The sequence below is a fragment of the Anguilla anguilla genome, chromosome 3 (genome assembly GCF_013347855.1).
Source record: "Anguilla anguilla isolate fAngAng1 chromosome 3, fAngAng1.pri, whole genome shotgun sequence".
Lineage (NCBI taxonomy): Eukaryota > Metazoa > Chordata > Actinopteri > Anguilliformes > Anguillidae > Anguilla > Anguilla anguilla.
The window spans coordinates 69,608,393-69,631,524 of NC_049203.1; the positions used below are offsets into that span (position 1 = coordinate 69,608,393).

Consider the following 23,132-nt stretch of genomic DNA (forward strand, 5'->3'; position numbering starts at 1 on the left):
CTGCTATAGAGTCCATTCTCCATACTGGTCTCCGCTATAGAGTCCATTCTCCATACTGGTCTCTGCTATAGAGTCCATTCTCCATACAGGTCTCTGCTATAGAGTCCATTCTCCATACAGGTCTCTGCTATAGAGTCCATTCTCCATACTGGTCTCTGCTATAGAGTCCATTCTCCATACTGGTCTCTGCTATAGAGTCCATTCTCCATACTGGTCTCTGCTATAGAGTCCATTCTGCATACTGGTCTCTGCTATAGAGTCCATTCTGCATACTGGTCTCTGCTATAGAGTCCATTCTCCATACTGGTCTCTGCTATAGAGTCTATTCTCCATACTGGTCTCTGCTATAGAGTCCATTCTCCATACTGGTCTCTGCTATAGAGTCCATTCTCCATACTGGTCTCCGCTATAGAGTCCATTCTGCACACTGGTCTCCGCTATAGAGTCCATTCTCCATACTGGTCTCTGCTATAGAGTCCATTCTGCATACTGGTCTCTGCTATAGAGTCCATTCTCCATACTGGTCTCTGCTATAGAGTCCATTCTGCATACAGGTCTCTGCTATAGGAGAGTTCATTCTCCATACTGGTCTCTGAAATAGGGGAGTCTGAATATCAATGGCATAGCCGGTTGTTGTGAGTCCTGTCGATGGGGACTCTGGTCCGTAGGAGGTAGTGTAGCACTGCACCAGATGGGAGAGTTCTGCTCAACCCTGCTTGGAACAATGTCTTATCACGGCACTCCGAACAACCGAAACATTACAACTGCAATCCAACATGAGAGGCGAAATGCAGCCAGATTGCACATACAGGTCTCTCTGCGTACGCACGCGGTGTACTCAAAGAGCGTTAAGAGCTGAAAATGAGTGGTTTGATGGCTCTTCTCGCGTTTTTTGTCTGATAATAAACGCTTCGCTGCTGCATTAGATGCTCAGCCCACCGTTTGGGCATTCTGGTGCCGCGTCCTCCTGCCAGAAATGTAAACACAGGAAGCGGCTCCGGGCTCCTTTCTCAAGAGCCCTTCGGTAAATACGCGTCCTTCAGAGTCCTAAAAACACCCCGAGGACTGCAGAGCCTAAGTGCTGCGTGACACAGGGCCTGTATCTGCGGTCCTTAGACACTCAGGGCTGAGGGCTGCAGTGGCACCATGACCGGGAGCCTCTTACACACTTAAAGGAGGCCATAAAGCAAAGAAACATTGAGCCCCAGCGCCAGGGAACAGGTCCTCTCTGCTTTAATGTGAACACTCCCTGCTCCTCTCACCAGGGAACAGGTCCTCTCTGCTTTAATGTGAACACTCCCTGCTCCTCTCACCAGGGAACAGGTCCTCTCTGCTTTAATGTGAACACTCCCTGCTCCTCTCACCAGGGAACAGGTCCTCTCTGCTTTAATGTGAACACTCCCTGCTCCTCCCGCCAGGGAACAGGTCCTCTCTGCTTTAATGTGAACACTCCCTGCTCCTCCCACCAGGGAACAGGTCCTCTCTGCTTTAATGTGAACACTCCCTGCTCCTCCCACCAGGGAACAGGTCCTCTCTGCTTTAATGTGAACACTCCCTGCTCCTCCCGCCAGGCCACTCCCCTCACCCCCAAGCCCCCCCCCCCCACCACCACCACCCGCCCAAGCCCTCGATCACCTGCCCCCACCCCCCTCACCCCCCCAAGCCCGCGATCCTCCACAGCCTTCCATTTTCTTCATCACTCCTGAAAGGCTCTTCACTCCCCATCAGAGAAACTTCCAGAACACTCTGGGCCCCACCGGGGGGGAGGAGGAGGATCCCGGACGAGCACAGACGGGGAGGCGGGGAGGATTTACCGCTGCGCACCAATCCCCCGCCCCCCGCCCCCCCCCCCGCCCCCCCCACCCCCCCCACCCCCCCCACCCCCCCACCCCCCCCACCCCCCCACCCCCCTCGCTTAATCCCTTTAAATTCCCCCCGTCCCGTTGGGGGTTCCCACACGCCGGTGATAATGAAACACCGCGAGGGGACACACACCGCCGGTCGCCCCGGTAACCCCCGCCGCGGCGAGCACGCGTGCGCTAGGCGCTGCATTATGCTAATCCCCCAAACGAGAGGCGCGTAACCCCCCCCCTACCGCACGCGCGACCCCCGCTTCGCTGTCAGAGACGACGGGAGCTTCAGGGAGACGGAGCTCAGATCCGGCTAATATGGGCTCAGACATTAAAGCCAGTCTCTCCATTTTACTCGCTACTTAGAGGAGGGAAAAAACAAACACTTTTAGATGTCTGTTGGCAGCTACGGTCTCTTTTTTATTTCATTTTTTATCCCAATAGCATCTCTGGCACTCCTTTGTGAGTTTGTGAGAGCTGAGAATGTGTCTTCTTGCTTATGTCTGAATCTCTGTCTTCACTGGGCCCTTCCTCTGTGTCAATGCTGAGATTTCTTTTAACTGTGATACAGTTCACCCAGCAACACCGTCCACTGTTAACTCTGGAGTCTTCTGAAGAGCACACAGTGCAGCCAGAATACAGCTGGGACACTGCGTGCGTGTGTGTGTGCATGCGTGTCTGCAGTTTGTGTGCGTGTGTGTGTCACGAGTGTGTTTGTGCATGAATAGGACAGTCCAGTCAAACCATATGAACGTTACACTTCTAGTGCAGACACTGTAAAAGCTGCAGACACCAGGGACGTTCCTCTCTAATATAAATGACCGAAGACAAGCAGTACTGCTACTTCATAACCTTCGATACGAGTCTTTAAAACGGCTCAATTCAGACCTGAGATTAAAATGCGTTTCGCGTCCTGTGGAGAGAGGGAGGACAGGAGAGAGCGAGAGAACGCTTATTTATTTATTCTCAGGTGTGTGTTCACGTTTCAGCCACTTATATTACCTGGGCTCTGTGATGTCACTGGGCTGTAAATTGCTGCTGCTCATACAAAGCCAGTGAAGGGGTGTAATTCACCTGCCCCCCCCCCCCCAAACCCTCCCAGACCGCCAACCACCCCGCGCCCCCCCCCAACCCTCCCAGACTGCCAACCACCCCGCGCCCCCCCCCCAACCCTCCCAGACCGCCAACCACCCTGCGCCCCCCCACCCCAAACCGTCCCAGACCACCAACCACCCCGCCGCCCCCCCCCCCAACCCTCCCAGTACCCCCCCCCCCTCCCCAGGGCAGGGACCTCACTTACGTATTCACCCTTGGATTCCGTGGCCGCTTGCTGGAAAACGGGCTGCATTCTCTTACACACGCCACACCCTGGAGAGAGAGAGAGACACGGAGAGAATGAGAGAGAGGGAGAGGAGAGGGGAGGGAGGGAAGGAGAAGAAGAAAGCAATTACACCAAAGAGGTGTTCAGCAGAAAGACCAATCTGCAGATACTGCCAGCGTCCTTTTCTGCTCATCAATTCCTTCCCCTTCCATTACTTAGAGAAAGAAGAAAAAAAAACACTCAGAGGAGAACAGACGGCGTAATTCTCCCGGCGAACACCGGGGGCGCTCATGGACCTCTTCCCAATTTGGGGAAATTAGCCGCTAATACTTAATCAGACCAGGGCGTGGGTGAAGGCTGAGCACGCCGTACGCTAGCTGGCTAATGACCACCCGAGGGGAGGGGGGCAACACACCTGCACGGCCTCGATGTGCTGGGGGGGGGGGGGGTGGGGGGGCAGCCGCAGCCTACGGCAAAAACATAACCCTTCCCCGCTGCAGCTGATTCCATCTTCATTATGAACAAAGGGAATATTAATCTTTCAAAATTAACAGCGAGCAAAAAAAAAAAAAAAACAGACAGTACAAAAGAAAATCCAGCCCGTTTTTCTTGGCTGGAATTCCCCGATTCTAAATCTGTTATTCATGACCACGTCCCCCGTTCACCTCCCCCAGTCAAAACTTGTAACTTGCAGAAGTGTGTTTTAAAAGCAGGAAACTTGGGGAAGTGCGCTCTCAGCGGAAAGTCTCGCTGTCGAACCCGGGCGCGGCGAGGGGCGTGGCACTTTCATCCCGGAGAAACCTAAACGCAGCGGGAGTCGGCCCTGGCCACTCTCACACGGAGCTGCGTGAGAGCAACAATAACAGTAATGATAATAATGACCGTTATACAGCACAGTCACATAATGCGCCCTAAAAACCCTTTCCACTGAGAAATGATAAAAACACTAATTATAATGCATTATTATTATCGTCATGATTTAATCATAACAAAAGCCAAAAAAAAACAACAACTAAGCAACCATTCATGAATAAGTGATAAATAAAATGGGCATCCAAAAACAGAACAGCCCCCCCCCCCAGGTTATTCCATCCACCCGCAGCGCCCTCCTTTTTCAGGGGGACTACGACGCGGTCTGTCGGTCTGTAATCGATAGGGGGCTTTTCCGGCCTTATGGGACGATGGCTCCGAAGAGCAGACGCGCTGTGAGAGAGGAACCTGAGGAACGCTCTAAACGGCGCTGAGGGCGTGACTTGTTTTGGGAGGCCGTGCGGGAGCGGGATTGGAGACGGGCGGCTGGCGGTGTATGAAGCGTGCCGGTGGGACCTGAGGGTTAATCTGCTTTCCTGCCCCCCGGGCGAGCCCCGCTCCCCCAGAGCAGGGCGAGGGCCGCTCCTAAACACGGGCGCGGGTCAGGACCCGAGGGCGCGTGGTGACGAGACGGGGACGATGGCGGAACAGGGACGGGGATGGGAGCAGGGGCGGGAGCGGAGGGGGTGATAGGATGGGGACGGGACAGGGACTTACACGGGGCGTAAAACATCATGAGGATAGGGCGTTCCTCTCTCTTCAGCAGCTTCCTGAAGTCCTGAGAGAGAGAGAGGGGGAGAGGGAGAGGGAGGGAGAGAGAGAGAGCGATGGGAGAGAGGGAGAGAGGGGGGAGAGAGAGGGAGGGAGAGAGGGAGAGAGAGGGGGGAGAGAGAGAGAAAGTGAGAGGGAGAGAGAATAAAAAAACCATTTATTAAAACCTTATTTCCAATGTACATCCACATCTTGCCAGTTTAGAATAGTTTACACATCTCACATCCACTCTGTTTTTGCTCTCATATGACCTCAAAGGACTCCAGCTGTGCAGTGATTTCACTCTAAAGCCCAGAATGCACCTGGGGAAAAGGAGCGTGGCTGTGTGAGCCTCTCTCTTTATTCCCTGCCTCTCCCTCTCTCTCTTCTGTAAGAGCTTTCAGAGTCCAGAGTACGGAACAGTGCGTGTGTGTGCATACATACAGAACACATGCATGAATGCATTCACACAACACACGCACGCACTCACGCACACTCACACTCGTGCACACACACACACACACACACGCGCACACACACACACACACACACACACACTCGTGCACACACACACACACACGCACTCACGCACACTCACACTCGTGCACACACTCACACTCGTGCACACACACACACACAGACACACACTCTCTCCCCCTGAAACAGACTGAATTAACGCCTCTCCTGTGCTCTCCCCTCAGTGCAGAGCTCAGGCAGGACTTGGCTTCCTCAGTAAATCCACAGCTGATGGAGTTTAAAGGCCAGCACCGGGGCCAACCACTGTCAATTGATTTTCTCCCCCTGGAGCCCCCCCCCCTCCGCCTCCTCCGCCTCCACCCCCTCCCCCCCTCCACCCCGCCCGTTCATAGTTTTATATTCCACAGCATTACTGATGTCCGCCTGGGTTTGGTGGGCCTTGGTAGTCTGTGAGTGCCGCTCTTAGGAAAACACGCTAGTTAATAGCACTGTGACACCGTTAAATGGCTCAGCAGGTACCTCCATGCTGGCTGCCTGCGTTCCCCTACAGGTGGGGTTCCACACTATTAAACAAGTGGGTGTTGGGAAACCGTGACCCCAGCAATGGTGTCCCCACGACACAGGGCACTGTTGTCTGGGTTCTACATGTGTTCTCCCCCAGGGTTCTCATTGTGTTCCCCAGGTTCTCAGTGTGTTCCACGGGTTCTCAATGTGTTTCATGGGTTCTCAGTGTGTTTCATGGGTTCTCATTGTGTTCCCCAGGTTCTCAGTGTGTTCCACGGGTTCTCAGTGTGTTCCTTAGGTTCTGTGTGTGTAGAGCAGTGGCAGACTGCAGAGTGCCTCTCCATATGCCGGATCAAGGGGACTAAAACACAGTCCCCAGTGGGTTTGACGTGTTTTTGTTGGTTTGTTTTCCTAAGCGTGTCACTGCTATTCCGGAGCCTCCCCGTATCCTGCACCTGAAATTTCGCCGTTGACTCCACGTGCGTATCCGCCCCAAGGGCGCGATGGCCAGGGAACAGATGAGAAACAAACAGCACCTCAGCTCTTCCAGCGCATTCCAGAGCCGTCGTGTTCCAGAGCCATCGTGTTCCAAAGCCGTCGTGTTCCTCTGTTCTTCTTCTGTCCAAAAGCGTGCTTTGATTCGGCGACCGTGAATCTGCTGAGTGTGTATGTGTTCCGTTTTTAGAGTTTTTTTTTTTCCTGATGAGCGTTTGTTTTGTGCTCGTGCATTTACCCCTCGCCCCTCCCCTCCCCTCCCCTCCCCCCTCCCATGTTCAGACCTGAGCAGATCCAACTCAGAGTTGGTCAGTTTGTACAGGTTTACATCCAACTCTCATGAGCAGTGGATTTTTTTAGGATGCCAGTGATGGCTCATGAAATCATAGAACCCAGGGAAAGTATTTGTTTGGACGCATAATGCATTTACAGAAACTTTATAATTTGACCATTGAGCCAATCCAGCGTGTTCCAAGCAGCCCACTTTCAGATATACAGGACTTTTTCCCAAGCAGGACCTCTATCTAAACCTGCACATGTGCGCTGGGAACAGGTTAAACTGCTGGATTTTTCAGCTCCAGGCGCACATTAAAGAGAGATCGGTGCAGCGATCCTCAGAGAGGAAAATATGTCTATATTCTCTCTGAACGTGGTTGAAAGGAGGCCTGGGCTGATCTTATCGGCGATTACGCGGACGTACCGCGAACACAGCGGGCGCCAGAACAGAGCGGCGGGAACCGTTTCCACGGCTACCTTCAGACCTCGCGGTCGGGCCGCGCCGCGGCGTTTTAGCGCTGAAGCGAGAAGCCGTCCGAGCTGCGTCTGTGCTGAGCTGCGTCTGTGCTGAGCTGCGTCTGTATCGAGCTGCGTCTGTGCTGAGCTGCGTCTGTGCCGAGCTGCGTCTGTGCCGAGCTGCGTCTGTGCTGAGCTGCGTCTGTGCCGAGCTGCGTCTGTGCCGAGCTGCGTCTGTGCCGAGCTGCGTCTGTATCGAGCTGCGTCTGTATCGAGCTGCGTCTGTGCCGAGCTGCGTCTGTGCCGAGCTGCGTCTGTGCCGAGCTGCGTCTGTGCTGAGCTGCGTCTGTGCTGAGCTGCGTCTGTGCCTAGCTGCGTCTGTGCTGAGCTGCGTCTGTGCTGAGCCGCGTCTGTGCCGAGCTGCGTCTGTGCTGAGCTGCGTCTGTGCCGAGCCGCGTCTGTGCCGAGCTGCGTCTGTGCTGAGCTGCGTCTGTGCTGAGCCGCGTCTGTGCCGAGCCGCGTCTGTGCTGAGCTGCGTCTGTGCCGAGCCGCGTCTGTGCCGAGCTGCGTCTGTGCTGAGCTGCGTCTGTGCCGAGCTGCGCCTGTGCCGAGCTGCGCCTGTGCCGAGCTGCGTCTGTGCCGAGCTGCGTCTGTGCCTAGCTGCGTCTGTGCCGAGCTGCGTCTGTATCGAGCTGCGTCTGTATCGAGCTGCGTCTGTATCGAGCTGCGTCTGTGCCGAGCTGCGCCTGTGCCGAGCTGCGCCTGTGCCGAGCTGCGCCTGTGCCGAGCTGCGTCTGTGCTGAGCTGTGCTGAGCTGAGCTGCGTCTGTGCTGAGCTGTGCTGAGCTGAGCTGCGTCTGTGCCTAGCTGCGTCTGTGCCGAGCTGCGTCTGTGCCGAGCTGCGTCTGTGCCTAGCTGCGTCTGTGCCGAGCTGCGTCTGTGCCGAGCTGCGTCTGTGCTGAGCTGCGTCTGTGCTGAGCTGCGTCTGTGCCCAGCTGCGTCTGTATCGAGCTGCGTCTGTGCCGAGCTGCGTCCGGGCCGGCGTCTCGTTCCCCGCTCCCTCTGCGGACGCGGGACAGCCCGAGGGACGCCGGACCTCACCGGTGGAGGCAGCCATTTTGACCGGCGGCGGCGAGCTCACCTTCTCGCTTTCGATGTGCGCGACGTCTTTGGCCCCCGGGTTCTCCTCCCACAGCGGCGCTCCGGTCGGGTCCTTCAGAAAGGCGACCATGGACTGCCCGCAGGAAAAAAAGAAAGACAGTTAAAAAAAAGGAGAGGACTCACTCTTTCATCAGGCTTGTTACCACTCTTCCCCCGCACAGGAAACACATGAGAAGGAAAAATGAGCGATACAAACAAAAACCTTCCACCCCTGGCTCTCACTTTTCACTTCTGCATTTGGCAGAGCGTTTTCTTTGGCAGAACTGAAAGCCTTCATGGACTCATTGTCATTGTATAATGAGCCTCACTTTGTGGAGGAGTATTAGGCTTTTCATCCGAACCCATTGTGAGAAAATTATTACAAAAAATACAAACAAAAAAACCGTGCACTGTTAGTTCAAGAAAAACACCGAGCTCGAAGCATGAGCGGAAAAAAGCAAAAATGGAGCCAGATTAATACACATAATCAACTCCTGAATAACTGGCATTCTTCATAAGGATGAGCCAGAAATCTTCATTAAATAAACACAGGTAATGAGATATATTTTATATTTTATGCTCAACATGATGAAAAAAAAATCATTTTGTTCTCAGAAAAGAGTTCAAAGAACCATTTTTAGTAAGTAATTTTATTTCATAGAATGTAATTTTATTTCACAGAAAGCTAGGTGTGAAAATTGCCCCGTTTCTCTTTCTGCACATTGTCTCCCACAGAGTCGCCCCTCTGTGGCATTTTATGGTGATTGGCGAATATATTTGATCAGGATCAAGTCTGGAGATGGAGATGACCATTCACTTAAGCAGTAACTTTGAGGGGTGTAAACCATTTAGTGATTCTGAGGTGCTCTTGGGACGATGAAAATCTGCTGAGAAGCCACTTGTGGCAAAGTGAGAGCTTCCTGGTCGGGGAGGGGGGGGGGGGTAGGCAGTTTTTTGGCCAAAAATTCTGGGTACCTGCTTCGTGATTCCACTGACCTTAACGGATCAGTAGGTGCAGAACAACCCCATAACATCAAGGATTCACCAGCATACTTATGGTATGGTGTGAAGTGCACTAATTCTGACACTAACCCATCACTAGTGTCAAAAAGCACGATTCATCTGACCACAGCTGCTTCCAGCTGACACTCCAGTGTGAATAATAATATTGGGGTCCCCATATTACTGCTATTTACATGTATATGTACTGAAATGGCTGTAAGAGTCTTGGGCCCAAGCCTGAAAGTGTTTTTTTGTGTGAGTTTGAAATGCTCATGAGCTATACTCTGTATGACTCACATCAAGGCACATCTTATCATGGACCACCTTTTTTCCTAATTTAGACTGACAGAAGCAGAAAGATTACTGCATATGCATGACTGAACCAGAGAAAGGGAGTCTGAATAACGAGTAATGACTACACAACTGCAGAGACCGACCCTCCCCGAAACAGGCTGTCCTGCCCGAGAATCAGCCGAACTTCTTAACCGGACTGAACACAAACACACCTCCTTACAAAACACACAACCGCCAGTCAAACTGCTTCCCATGCCAGACCTATGAGCGCACGGCACAGCAATCCAAACACGTTTTCCCCAGGCCTGCTTTCAGGGGAAAAACTCGCTTTTAAAGACGGGACCCGTTTCCACGGTGACACATCGTGACACGTGCAGACAACCTGATTGTAGATTGGGAGCTGACAGCGATCACCGGACCAGTTCCCTAACCAGAGCGCAGAGCAGAAAAACCCCTGCACACCAGAAACTACAGTATGACTAACCCTGAAACTGAAACCATAACTGTATAAAGGTCACGTACTACAAGCACAGGCCCTTGGGGTGTTCATGATCGGGCTTGACATGGTATTAAATTTTCTCTAGATGTTTGGCAAAATTACAGTCCCAGATGGGCTGGATTGCCTGTTTTCATCATCCAGTCTACGCTCGTATTATTAAAACCAGGCCTGAGTAATGTCGCTACGTACTGTACTGGGGATTTCACTGAATGATTGCTGTTGTTCACATATGCACGCACACACACTTACACACACACACGTGCATACACAGGCACGCACACACGTACACAGGCACGCACACACACACACACGTACACAGGCACGCACACACACGTACACACAACATGTGCATACACAGGCACGCACACACACACACACGTACACAGGCACGCACGCACACACACATGTACACACATGTGCATACACAGTTACACACACATGCACACACACACACGTGCATACACAGGCACACACACACATACGTGCATACGCAGGCGCACACACACGTGCACTACAGCATTGCGTACTCAGAGTACTCAGAGGCTGTGTTCTGATCTGGTGTCGGGGGTCCAGGGCCTCTATAACAGACTGCGGAGTCTTCCAGAAGACAGGAGCAGGGGTCACAGTGCTCAACACACAAAACTCAACACACACAGTGCTCACACACAACTCAACGCACTCAACACACACACTCAACACACAGCACTTAACACACACACACAGCTCAACACACACACAGCGCTCAGCACACACAGTGCTCACACACAACTCAACACACACAGTGCTCACACACAACTCAACGCACTCAACACACAGCACTTAACACACACACACAGCTCAACACACACACAGCGCTCAGCACACACAGTGCTCACACACAACTCAACACACACAGTGCTGACACACAACTCAACGCACTCAACACACAGCACTTAACACACACACAGCTCAACACACACACACACACACAGCACTCAACACACAGTGCCACCTGTCCTGCAGTTACCCCACACTGACCCCAGCGATGAGGAAACACACACACACAACAGGAAGAGCTCCACTCTCTCTGCTGTAAAACGAGCAGGAAGTCCGAGCATCTGACAGACGGCAAGCAGTATAAACCCTCTGCTTGCCCCGTAGCGCTCGCTCACACCCTCCCCCCCCTCCCTCCCCCCCCCCCCGCTGGATATCCACCGTAAACTCACAGATCAGCCAGAAGCAAACGATGAAGAAGGCCAGGGCTGCTACGCAGGCTTTTTAATCACGGCTCGCTGTGACAGCACAAGCAGACTTTCAGCAGAGAGAAAAACACACACCAGGCCTGTCTGAGAGCTGCCTGACGACACAAACACACACTCGTAGAGAAGAGACCGGTGCCACATAAACACACACAAACACACACAAACACACACAAACACACACAAACACACACTCGTAGAGAAGAGACCGGTGCCACATAAACACACAAGTTAAACCATATCAGACATCTCACTTATCCTAATCCCATCATCATTTAAACACGTGGCATGAAAAGGTCAACTTGCCCCTTTTAATTCATTCAAGAAAAAAACAGAGCAGTGCTGACCAACTTATTACTTAATAAAGCCGGCAGTGTGGTATAATGTAGCGGTCAAAATGGATGCTATACAAAAACAAGTTGTGCAAGTCGCTCTGAAGAGGAGTGTCTGTTAAGTCTGTAATGTAGTAATGTGAAAACAGCAGCGTACATCACTCTCGGTGAGGGGAAAACACTGCTGTACGTTGCTTTGGATAAAAGTGTCTGCTAAATAAATGTAACGAAAGGTAATATAAGTACAGCAGTGCAGATCAGTCAGTATTCACTGCAGTATACATTCCTAAACAGTAATTATTCACTGTAGTATACGTGCCCCACACTGTACCATACATGTCCCACACTGTCAGTATTCATGGCCACATTGAGACACGGTGCTGGCAGGCAGAATTAGTTCTCCTCATTGACTGCGATTTCAGAAGCCATTTACTTACGCGCTCCGTTTAATTATAAAGTACAATTAAGCCTTATTACAATTTAGTCTTATTAACAGCCTCACTCGGTTCAGCTCAGTTCTCTTAACGTGCTGCGAAACGTCATGGAAGAGAGGTCAGTTACCCAGCTATGACCAGGAAATAGCACAAAGGAAATATCCGCACGAAAAAATAAACGTTTTAAACGGCGCTGCTCTAGAGCGCACTGCGTAACGCTTTGCGAACATTAGCGAGCTCGCGGCGAGACGCGAGGAAACGGCACATCTGCAGGAGCGGGGTGGTCGAGCCTGAAACGCGAGCTTAGAAAACCGAGATATCCCAAAAAGTCTTACTGATTCAGCGCTTGGTAACTAAACAAATCCTCACGTCACTGACATAATTCATGCTGTGGTTACGTCCATCCATAAACCATGACACGCAAACGTTAAAGCTTTTTCACAAACCGGCCGTGTTTCGGTTAGTTCGTTAACATTCAAATATCGAACGGTTGCTGTTCACCAGGATGTCCTGCTGAAAGTCCCTCCCCACAGGCGAAATTAGGGAGAATTTCAAAACCGTGTGAAATACACATAATTTTTAGCCAACAGGGCGCTCGCCTGGAAACCTGATGCACTGTGATACTCACAATTTACGCGCACACACACACGCTGAATTTCAAAAAAGATTTCGCTGCAATCACCCGCAGGACAAAGGAGTAAATCTGTATTCAACATAAAAATTCATTTAAATAAAAAAAAGTACCAGGCGAAAGCGGGGGAAAAACGGTATGAAAATCATTAGATTTATGGGGTGTGGATAGTTATTTTTGCTTCCCAGTGCATCTTCTGCTATTTGGGGGGGAGTGGAAAAAAAACTGAATTTGCAGAAAACGTTCCAATTTTCAGAAATTACCTTAAATGTTGACGGTCTGTCGTATTCGGTGTGGAAGGTTCCGTCCCTGGGAAGAGAGGCAGCAGTTATAGGAGATACGAACGCGGCATATTCATCAGGCCTCCGCGAAGCCGCGACTCGGGCCGTTTAAGGCCAGCCGGTTAATCCACTTACTTATAATGCAGGATCTCCAGCCCGCCTTTTTTCGAACCCGGGTCCACTTTCATTTTCTTGCATAATTTTCGTCCTTCCGAATCCCTGAGGGCAACAGAAACAGACAGGGCCACAACTTTTAAACGACGTTTCACACGGCAGAAGCTGTCGGAAAACCCTGAGGTACAGAACGATCTTCAGAAATTCAGTGACTTATTTTGATGTGGGGATGGGGGGGGGGGGGTGGTGGGGGGGGGGATTACGTCTTATGACAGATTATGGCAGTGAAGCTAATGCAGGAGGAATCCGCTTTCTTTCTCATAAACCTGGCAACCCGTCCTGTTCTCACGTTCGCCTAAGAGGGTCCAGAATGGATGACCCGTACCTGTTCAGCCCACCTGAAGGTTAATGTCACCTGAGACGTCCCGTTCAGCTCAACTCTGCCTCCACAGAAACCCTCCATCGCTCCGCCCCCCCCTTCCCCCCGGCCATGTTCCAGTCCGCAGGCCCATAAGTATTCCCACCGGTGCGATCGCTGCCCTTTCTGACCCACGTGCAGACAGTGGTAATGCCCAGGCCTTGAGCTGTGAAACCCAGTGGCAGTGAGTTAGCAGTCTGCTGGGCTTTGGACTGCCAAGCTCTTCAAACAAATATCAAGAGCCAATACCTGCCACAGCACTGAGCTGTTTAGAACAATAATCATGACAACTTTCCTCATGAATACCTTTAAAAAAAGTAAAGTGTGCATCTGCATGGGGAAAAGAAGAAAGAAAATCAGATGCTTTCAGTTTATTTTACCCAAATATAAATACCCTTCTGTAAGTATAGCGTAGAGCTGTGAGCCGCTTCCTAGATTAGCTCACTGACCTGCTCCTAAGCCATGAAATTAAAATAAAAATTCTCTTGAGTTAGAAATAAAAAACATAAATATCAACTAATGAACTTTAATTTTTGCAAAACCTTAAGATGGAGTCAAGCAAGCGATGCTAATACGGTAGAAATGAGAAAACCACATTATTCACCTTATTGCCAAAGCAATGTATGTGTATTAAAATTTAGATAAGAAAAAAAAAAAACTTCTAAATGTTCTTCGCTCATTTCCAAAACATGCTAATATAAAATTTCTAGGCAAAAAAACCGAATGCTAATCATCTTTCCCGGGTTCACCCTTTCTGTCTCCAGCACTGCAGCTCCCTGCCCCTGGAGTGGTAATGAGCAGAGCATTCAAATATGAAGGCAAAACCCCCGGGGGAGGGGGGGAATGGCCTGGGGGGGGGGATCGACTCGGAGGAGAGCTAAAGCCGTCCGCTAATGGAAATCCAAAAGAGGGAATTCAATTATGGAGGCCGGAGCCTGTACTGCCCCGGTGGTGAAAGATGCCCTCTCTGTCCGCTCAGATAAAACCAGACACTGTCACCAGCGCTGTGCCCCCTCCCCCACGGGGGGGGGGGGGGTTGATATGACAGACTGCTACAACTGAAACGCTTAACTGCAGGTGAGAAAGGTCATCTTTCACCTGGAGACCGTCGCCCAGTGTTCACATCAGCTGTGCTGAGCGGAGACGTGGAGATGGGTGTTGCCCTTGACAAAGGCACTGGCCTCAGAGCTGGAGTTGGTCCCCGGGCGCTGCACTGTGGCTGCCCACTGCTCCTGAGTAGCTACGATGGGTTAAATGGAGGACAAACTACCCCACAGGGTTCAATAAGGTGTATCTCTCTCTCTCTCTTAAAAAACACAAACATGAGCAGCTGCTTTCTGCTGTACTGTCTGGTCCCAGACTTCATGTTTGCAATATCCAGTAGCTGAACATTGAGGCACCTGACCTAGGCGCCCCCAATCAGATCACAGTATGCTGCGCCAAGGGAACACAGACATTTCTGAGGAGTGTAAACGCTACGCCTTCCCTCCTGGAAGGAGGAGTCCTGCTCTAACCCTAACCCTAACCCTAACCCTTCCCTCCTGCTCCCAGTTTAAAACTGTTGTGGTTTCGGCCCTTCAGAATGCACGAAGGGTTGAATTTTTTGCAAAATTCTAAAGTCGGTGTTCTAGAACTCCGCTGCTTTCAGTCGCCAGCAGCGATTGTGACATCATCATTAGAGTGTTCAGTTAAAAGCCACTCTAATCACATACTTGTGATCTTATGCCTTGAAGGGTGAAGTGAAGTTCCTGTCACCAAAGTGAAGTTCCTGTCACTGAGAGTTCCTGCGTCGGAGGACTCGGCTGCACAGCGCGACATCTCGGCAGACCAGAGTGTCGTTTGGAGAGGTTCTCCGACACACACAGCAGGTATGGGTTTCTCCGCCTTGTGCCCCCCCCCCCGTTTGAACCAATCAGAGCCCTCCTCTGCGAGACAGCGTGCGATAGCCAGCATGCTCACAGCCATCACACACCGCGCCCCAAGGTGAGCCCAGACAGAGAGGTGAGAACTCAATTAATTCTCTGCGCCAGGGGGAGTCTGCGGAGCAGGGGTGGGGGGGATGGGGGGGGGGGGTGGCAGAGCAGGTGCAGACATGGACTGACGCCCCCCCCCCCCAGATCGAGGGGTGTGGGAGGCAGCGGGATCGCAGAAGCTGTAAAAGCCACCGGTGCGAGACGTGGGCCAGCCGAGCTAACCGCTCAGGAGGACCTCTTATTGGCCCTTAATGCCAGGAGGGGTGCAGCCCCCTCAGGTGCCGCTTTCGGCTCAGAGTGTACCCAACACCGCCGGGCAGGTGGCCCCGTTACCGTGGAAACTTTCACGCAGGTGTCCTCGGTTTGCCCTCCCCCCTCCCCACTCCCTTCCACACCGAATCTCACTCCGTAATGGAGATCCAGCGCATTGGAACCAGTTAGCCTCCGGCTAGCGGCGAAGCTTCGTTTGGCGTCGCAGAGCGAGCGCGAGACGCGAGACGCAAACCCCGCGCGGAAACTGTCGCCGCTGCAGCGGAAGGCTCCGTAATCTGCAAACGCACTCGGTCCGCTGATCCACAGGCCACAGCCTGTTACGAGTGTAAATTAGGCTTTATACTGCTGCCAGCTTCACAAATGCAAAAACCCTACCCAGACAGCAGGAGCGTGATGGTATCTAAAACTGGGCCATACCTTTCTTTAACTATGTCCCATAAAACCTATACGATTCTGTCGTAGGCATGATGTAACACCTGCCATAACCGGTCGCGACATCTCATGGCCAATGTCATAACATGCTGACACAATGCATGCAGTAATAATGCAGTAATAATTTTGAACCGGTCATTTTGAATGCGGTTTTGATGCCCTACATCAGTGGGGGTCCAGTCGTATCCAGAAAGGGCCGGTGTGGGTGCAGGCTTCTGTCTGAGTCCAGCACTAAGACACCTGGTTCTACGTACCAAGGTCTTGATTGAAGACCACAGTTAGTCAGTTAGTGGAATGAGGTGTCTTAGGGCTAAAACAGAAACCTGTACCCACACCAGCCCTTTTCGGATAAGACCGGACACCCCTGATTTATAGTATGTCCTAGACACGCGTGTACAGAGGAGAACCCTTGCCACACTCGACCCAACGCTTGTGAACGCTGTGCCTCCTTATCCGAAGCCAGTCCAGCCAGACGGAGGTAACCGTGACAGCGAGACGGAGGTAACCGTGACAGCCAGACGGAGGTAACCGTGACAGCGAGATGGAGGTAACCGTGACAGCCAGACGGAGGTAACCGTGACAGCGAGACGGAGGTAACTGTGACAGCCAGACGGAGGTAACCGTGACAGCCAGACGGAGGTAACCGTGACAGCCAGACGAGGGTAACCGTGACAGCCAGACGAGGGTAACCGTGACAGCCAGACGAGGGTAACCGTGACAGCCAGACGAGGGTAACCGTGACAGCTAGATGGAGGTAACCGTGACAGCGAGGCCCAGTGCTGGGCTCTGGAGTATGAAGGAGTGACTGACTCCTAATCAAGCGCACTGAAGCAGAACTCAGGCCCAGGCCTGTGGCTCCGTTTCACACATACCGGGGGGGCTGCCAGGCCATAATCTTCTCCAATCAGTCACCACATCTCCGTGCCTGACCCTCCCGACAGTTCAATAAAAGCCCAGTCCACCGCTCAGCCACGGTGCGTCACAGAAACGCGATCCCACCGGAAACAGCCACCCGGGATTGTTGGGGCCTTTCTCTAAGTTCTCAAGTTATGGTTCATTTCACAAAACTACTGATGAATTTCTCCCTGAAGTCTCCAGCGAGGAGCCGTTAAATTATAAACTCTCTGCCCGGTGGCATTTTGGCGGTAAGGAGACCCCGCCGTGGGCTGTCTCCCGCTCCTGACCTCTGACCTCCGGGGAGAAGCGCAATGAGATCGCTCTCTCTCTCTCTCTCTCTCTCTCTCTCTCTCTCTCTCTCTCTCTCTCTCTCTCTCTCTCTCTCTCTCTCTCTCTCTCTCTCTCTCTCTCTCTCTCTCTCTCTCTCTCTCTCTCTCTCTCTCTCTCTCTCTCTCTCGCTCTCTCGCTCTCTCTCTCTCTCTCTCTCTCTCTCTCTCTCTCTCTCTCTCTCTCTCTCTCTCTCTCTCTCTCTCTCTCTCTCTCTCTCTCTCTCTCTCTCTCTCTCTCTCTCTGCGGCAGATGGGACAGGCCCTCGCGGCTCGTTGCTCACACAGACTCATGGGATAGTTTCTCTTCAGCGTTCCTGAAGCTCTGTTTTGGCTCTCGCCCCTGGATGTGACGGCTGCAGCCTCGCTGGATAAAGGAAGCAGCAGCGCTGCTCTGTGCCATAATAAAGCAGCTGAAGCAGCTCAGCGCGTAAAGAAACATCAGCAAGTCAGTGTGCATATGTGCACGCGCATGCACACGTACACACACAGAGACGCATGCACACACAGACGCACGCATGCACACGTACACACACACGCATGCACACGTACACACACAGAGACGCACGCACACACAGACGCACGCATGCACACGTACACACACACGCATGCACACGTACACAAACACGCATGCACACGTACACACACACGCATGCACACGTACACACACACGCATGCACACGTACACACACACACATGCACACATACACACACGCACGCACACACACACAGACGCACGCATGCACACACAGATGCACAGACACACACGTACACACACACGCATGCACACGTACACACACACACATGCACACGTACACAAACACGCATGCACACATACACACACAGAGACGCACGCACACACAGACGCACGCATGCACACGTACACACACACACATGCACACATACACACACGCACGCACACACACACAGACGCACGCATGCACACACAGATGCACAGACACACACGGACACACACACGTACACACATAGACAGACACACAGACATGCGCACACACACACACACAGACACAGACACACACTCAGACAGACACAGACACGCACGCACGCACACACACAGCCTCTCCTTTAAAAAAGAAAGAATATAATTGCCTCATAGCTTTTTTTGCAGGAAACTGCTGACTGTCCAGTTTGGCATTTTTGCATTTTAAGCCCATATTCACATGCATTACCCTGCTTGTGATGCGCTTGCAATAAAATAAAAGATTAATTCTCGCCTTATTCCATCACCTGCTGAAGAGCAGGCCTTCACCCTCACAGTCATTTTCACTAAAGCTGAAGAGGAGCCATTTTATGCTTTCTGATGGTTTTCCCAGGACAGTGAAGCACAAGGCGGTCAGAAAAGGACTGGAAATCTCTCCTCTTTATCGTTTTATTCCTCCTCTTTTCAGAGCTATAAAGGAGTCTGGGGCGGCTTTGGACTGACAGGTAGGAATGAGAACACAAAAGGAAAGAGAAAGCCACAAAAAAAAAACAACAACAGAGGAAAAAAGGGTTTGGAACTTCTGGGGTGGAGCTTCTACATAGCATTAAGGATTGTAGTGGAACATCTTTGAAACAGAGTCATCTTTACCACTCTGACAGCTACGCCGCAAGGGCACCTGGGAGAGGTGCGCAGGTAGACAGCCCACTGCAATGACCACCCCCCCCCCACTGCAGTGACCTCCCCAGGAGTGACCCCCCCCCCCCCCCACTGCAGTGACCTCCCCAGCAGTCACCCTCCCACTGCAGTGACCTCCCCAGCACTGACCCCCCGCAGTGACCCCCCCCCCCCACTGCAGTGACCTCCTCAGCAGTGACCTCCCCAGCAGTCACCCTCCCACTGCAGTGACCCCCCAGCAGTGACCCCCCCGGCACCTACGAGCGGAGCTGGGGTTTAAGTGTCACTGCGACCGCAAATAAGACGCAACATGAATATCGCTGTAGCATCCAGACTGGAAACATTCACTACAGGGAGTCTCTGGGGGGGGACCAGTACACACTGTACCCAATAGAACAGAATATGAGACAGGACTGAGAAAATAAGAGATCGATGAAAAGTGTAAAAAGGGAGATCGGAATTAAGAGCACACAGCATCATTACATTACATTGACATCATATGACATCACTGACATCATATGACATCATTGCTACCAGGAACAGGCATGGATCATAGCTGAAGTTAAAAGTACCAAGGAACTCGGGCAACACTCCCTCCAGTACTTTTATAAAAAAGTATTAAAGCAATTATAAAAAGGTACACCATACATATTTAATAATACATTACAAGCATTTTTAATTAATGAATGTTAGTAAAAATGTTTGCCAACATTTACTAATGGACTTTAAATCAACCACTGGCTTTCTTAAGTATTAAACAGGCATTAAAGTGTGTTTCACCATTAATATCAGCACCATATTCTTAAGTGTTACAGAAACAAAACAAACACATTTAAACTTATCAGGATCTACAGTGACCATCTAGTTAACGTTAAAATGACAACTTTGATAGCCGCTACACTATATTCTAAAGTGTTACAGAATTAAAACTAACAAAAAAGAATTGAAACTTTTAACCAGGATCTACAGTGGTTAAACCACCATGGTTGTCATTTTACCTTGAGACCTGGGCATAGCAATCTCCCACAATGCATTTCTTTGCCTCGTGCCCTCAACCGTGAAAAACTATGCATCGCAAATGTGGCGTCGGGGGAAAGAGAAATAATGGATGGAATCTGGTGAAGTACTGCTGTCATTCCAATGCATTCAGAACAAGTGTGTTTCTAAAAGCCATCCTGCACATCACACACATTCCCCAGGTGCAGAGAAGAAAGCAACACACCTATCCACCCCCCCCCCCCCCCGAAACCCACAACCCCCCACATCCACACACCCCCCACGCACACATCAATACGGACTGGAAATATTCATTCCTTTTTACGTGCTCTCACTTACAGATCTAAAGGAACAAAAATGTGAAAACTGTTCGAAGGGACAAGTACTTTCTGCACCCACCGTTTATCAGAGATTTTTTTTAAAAAGAGCAAATTTGGCTTCTTTGTATATCTACCCATTAAGACAATGTCTGTGCAAAATCTCAATTATTTCCATGTTGCAAGTGACTGCAAATCTGAAAAATCTGTATGGATCCTCAGTGACCCTGCAATCAGGAAATCGATAGGATTCTGAGGGAGGGCAAGATCTTTGTCAACTCACATAAAAATCTTTGTCGAACTTGCTGAGTTTGAATAAATCAAATCATACATCTGGGGCCTCTCTGACCTTTCACACCGAAAATCCATAGGGTTCAAGAGAACAGGAAGGGACAGTATTTGTGTCAATTTTCTTCGCATCCTTGTGGATCTGGTCGTGCCAGAGACCACAGACCACCTTCGTGCAGAAATGACAAATTGACAGACCAATGGGAGGACAGAGATATGCCCTCTTCTACTTTGTTGGCCAGCTTACCAACAAACGTCAGCCTGTCAAAGTTCCCCTCCCAATATTAAATAAAAACTTGCATTGCAAATTCACTTCACACCTTTTTTAATGGGATCCACCTCTCAAGGTACCTGCATGGTGAATATTAACCCTTTGAAAAAAAAAGTAAATAACTGATTTATTTTAATGGACTTAACTACTCCTAAAGGCTTCTGTGGGAGCTTATGGTTTATGTGGGCGATATAGCTCAGGAGGTAAGACCGATTGTCTGGCAGTCGGAGGGTTGCCGGTTCAAACCCCGCCCTGGGCATGTCGAAGTGTCCTTGAGCAAGACACCTAACCCCTAACCTCTAACTGCTCTGGCGAATGAAAGGCCTCAATTGTAAAGCGCTTTGGATAAAAGCGCTATATAAATGCAGTCCATTTACCATTTACCATGTGCGCAGATTAGCATATTCCCATCCAGTGTACGGCCTGGGTGTACCTGGCTGATTCCTGTGTAACTGAGATAAACAGACACACATTGTCTATGGTAGCAAATGAACACCTTATTAACATAAACCTGAGCAATACTGAGAAAATATACTACAGATAGTGGCATGTTGTATGAAAATGTAAGATTAAATCTATCTGAAAAAGTGCTGATTTACTTTTAGGCCGAGTCAAGCTTTTCAGCTGAGCCCACACAGCTCAGAGTCTGTTAAGAGATGCTCGGTATTTGCAAATGGAAGATCGATGGTTTTTTAATTCAGTGCATCAATGGAGTGAAGCAGGAAAAAGTCACACCCCAAGGGAGGTTCGAGAAAATGACATTCTTCTCTGCTCCGGGACAGTGGTTCTTTCTGAACTGATTTAAAAAGGATGAAAAAATCTGTAGCAGGGCACACAGGCCAGGGCATCAGAGAAAAGCATAAATTCCTTAATCTTATATGAATGCCCACGCATGCATCCACACCCACACACTCTCAGGGAAAAAAGGTTCGCTGGCTTGTCTCCATAGGGGAACCCTTTCTAGTTCTTTATGGAACCTCTATGGTGGGTGTGAAAGTGTGACAGCTCCCAGATTTGTCTGACAAAGAACCCTTGAACTCGACAGGTATCCTCTCTGGAGACAGAGGAGCCTTTTGGAACCCTTTCTTCTGAAGGTGTGTGTACACGCATACAGACGCGCGCGCGCGTACACACACACACACAAGCACGCACGCACATAATCACATGTACATACACACAACCAATGCGTGTATACACTCACACGTACACATGCACACACCCACAAGCACACACAAGTAAGCACGCACGCACACACACACACACGCACACACAAGTAAGCACGCACGCACGCACACACACACGCGCACGCACACACGCACGCTCGCACGCGCACACGCACGCACACACACCACACACCACACACACACACACACACACACAGCGGTGGCGTAGCGTGATGAAGCAGTGGTTCGCCTCTCGGGGCAGTGCCAGGCTTACCCGCAGTTGACCCAGGCGATGGTGCCCTGCCCCTTCACGGCCTGCGCCACCTCCGACAGGAGCTTCAGCTGCCCGTCCCCCGACGAGCCTGCCGCACACACACAGGGACCCACAGCAGGCCGTCAGTTTACACACCTGGGTACTGAGCACCGCGGAGTTCATTTAAATCGGACCGGGGGTGGTGGGGTTTAACTAAATCCAGTGTTCCCAGAAAACAAAGTTACTGCAACCACATGCAATCTCTGGGTTTTTCTATTTCCTGAGTAACACCTCTAGGTGCCCTTAAAAAGGCTCTCATTGGTCAGTCCATGGTCACATGACACAGGTTCAGTGGCATAGCTAAGAATTATGGGCCCCCTGAAAGATTATTGCTCTGGGCCCCCCTTTTTAAAAAAAAGAAATAAACAAATAAAAAACTGAATTTTTTTTGTAAGCTGTGGCCCCCCCCCCCAAGGTGGGGGCCCCTAGAATCGTCACCACCTTTCCCCCCTCCCAGCGCTGGCCCAGTGCAGGTTCCCCTCTGGAAGTGCTGTCCCAACGGAGCGCGTGCAATAATTAGCCATGGACATGACCCCACTGCTGTAGTCATTTGCATTTCCCCAATTAGGCCGTTTGAAATGATGATATTTCACGCTAGCATTTATTATTTAGCACACTGCATGCCCGTGTATCTTCCTTTGCTAATGACAGTAATTGCCGCGGTTGTAAGAAGAAGCAAAAAAAATAAATAAATGAAAAGGCGCGATTGAGAGCAGCCGTAAATCACAAATAAACACTGGCTCAGAGTCGGCGGCGCGTACTTGCTGAGGTAAGAGAAAAAAGAGAAGACGGAGAGCTGAGAAAGAGACGAGGAGGACGACGGTAACGGCAGCTCCGTCTGCACAGCTCGTCTCTTAATGGGGCTACTGCGCAGAGCACACCGCCCCAGTCCCACAGAACAGGGGGGTCACCAGGACTCTGATCATGGGGGGGGGGGGGGGGGG

General features: G+C 51.0%; 1 protein-coding gene across 1 annotated transcript in view; it reads right to left on the minus strand.

The window, feature by feature from the left end:
• Positions 1–22,241, minus strand: part of pdia5 (protein disulfide isomerase family A, member 5) — a gene marked incomplete at its 5' end in the record, with an annotated part of 52,158 nt that extends 29,917 nt beyond the window's left edge. Inside the window, 6 exons of the mRNA XM_035409463.1 lie at positions 3,151–3,218; positions 4,699–4,759; positions 8,080–8,172; positions 12,772–12,817; positions 12,925–13,008; positions 22,150–22,241. Of these exons, the coding sequence (XP_035265354.1) occupies positions 3,151–3,218; positions 4,699–4,759; positions 8,080–8,172; positions 12,772–12,817; positions 12,925–13,008; positions 22,150–22,241 (444 nt within the window). The remainder of the gene's footprint in view (positions 1–3,150; positions 3,219–4,698; positions 4,760–8,079; positions 8,173–12,771; positions 12,818–12,924; positions 13,009–22,149) is intronic.
• Between the last annotated feature and the right edge of the window lie 891 nt (positions 22,242–23,132).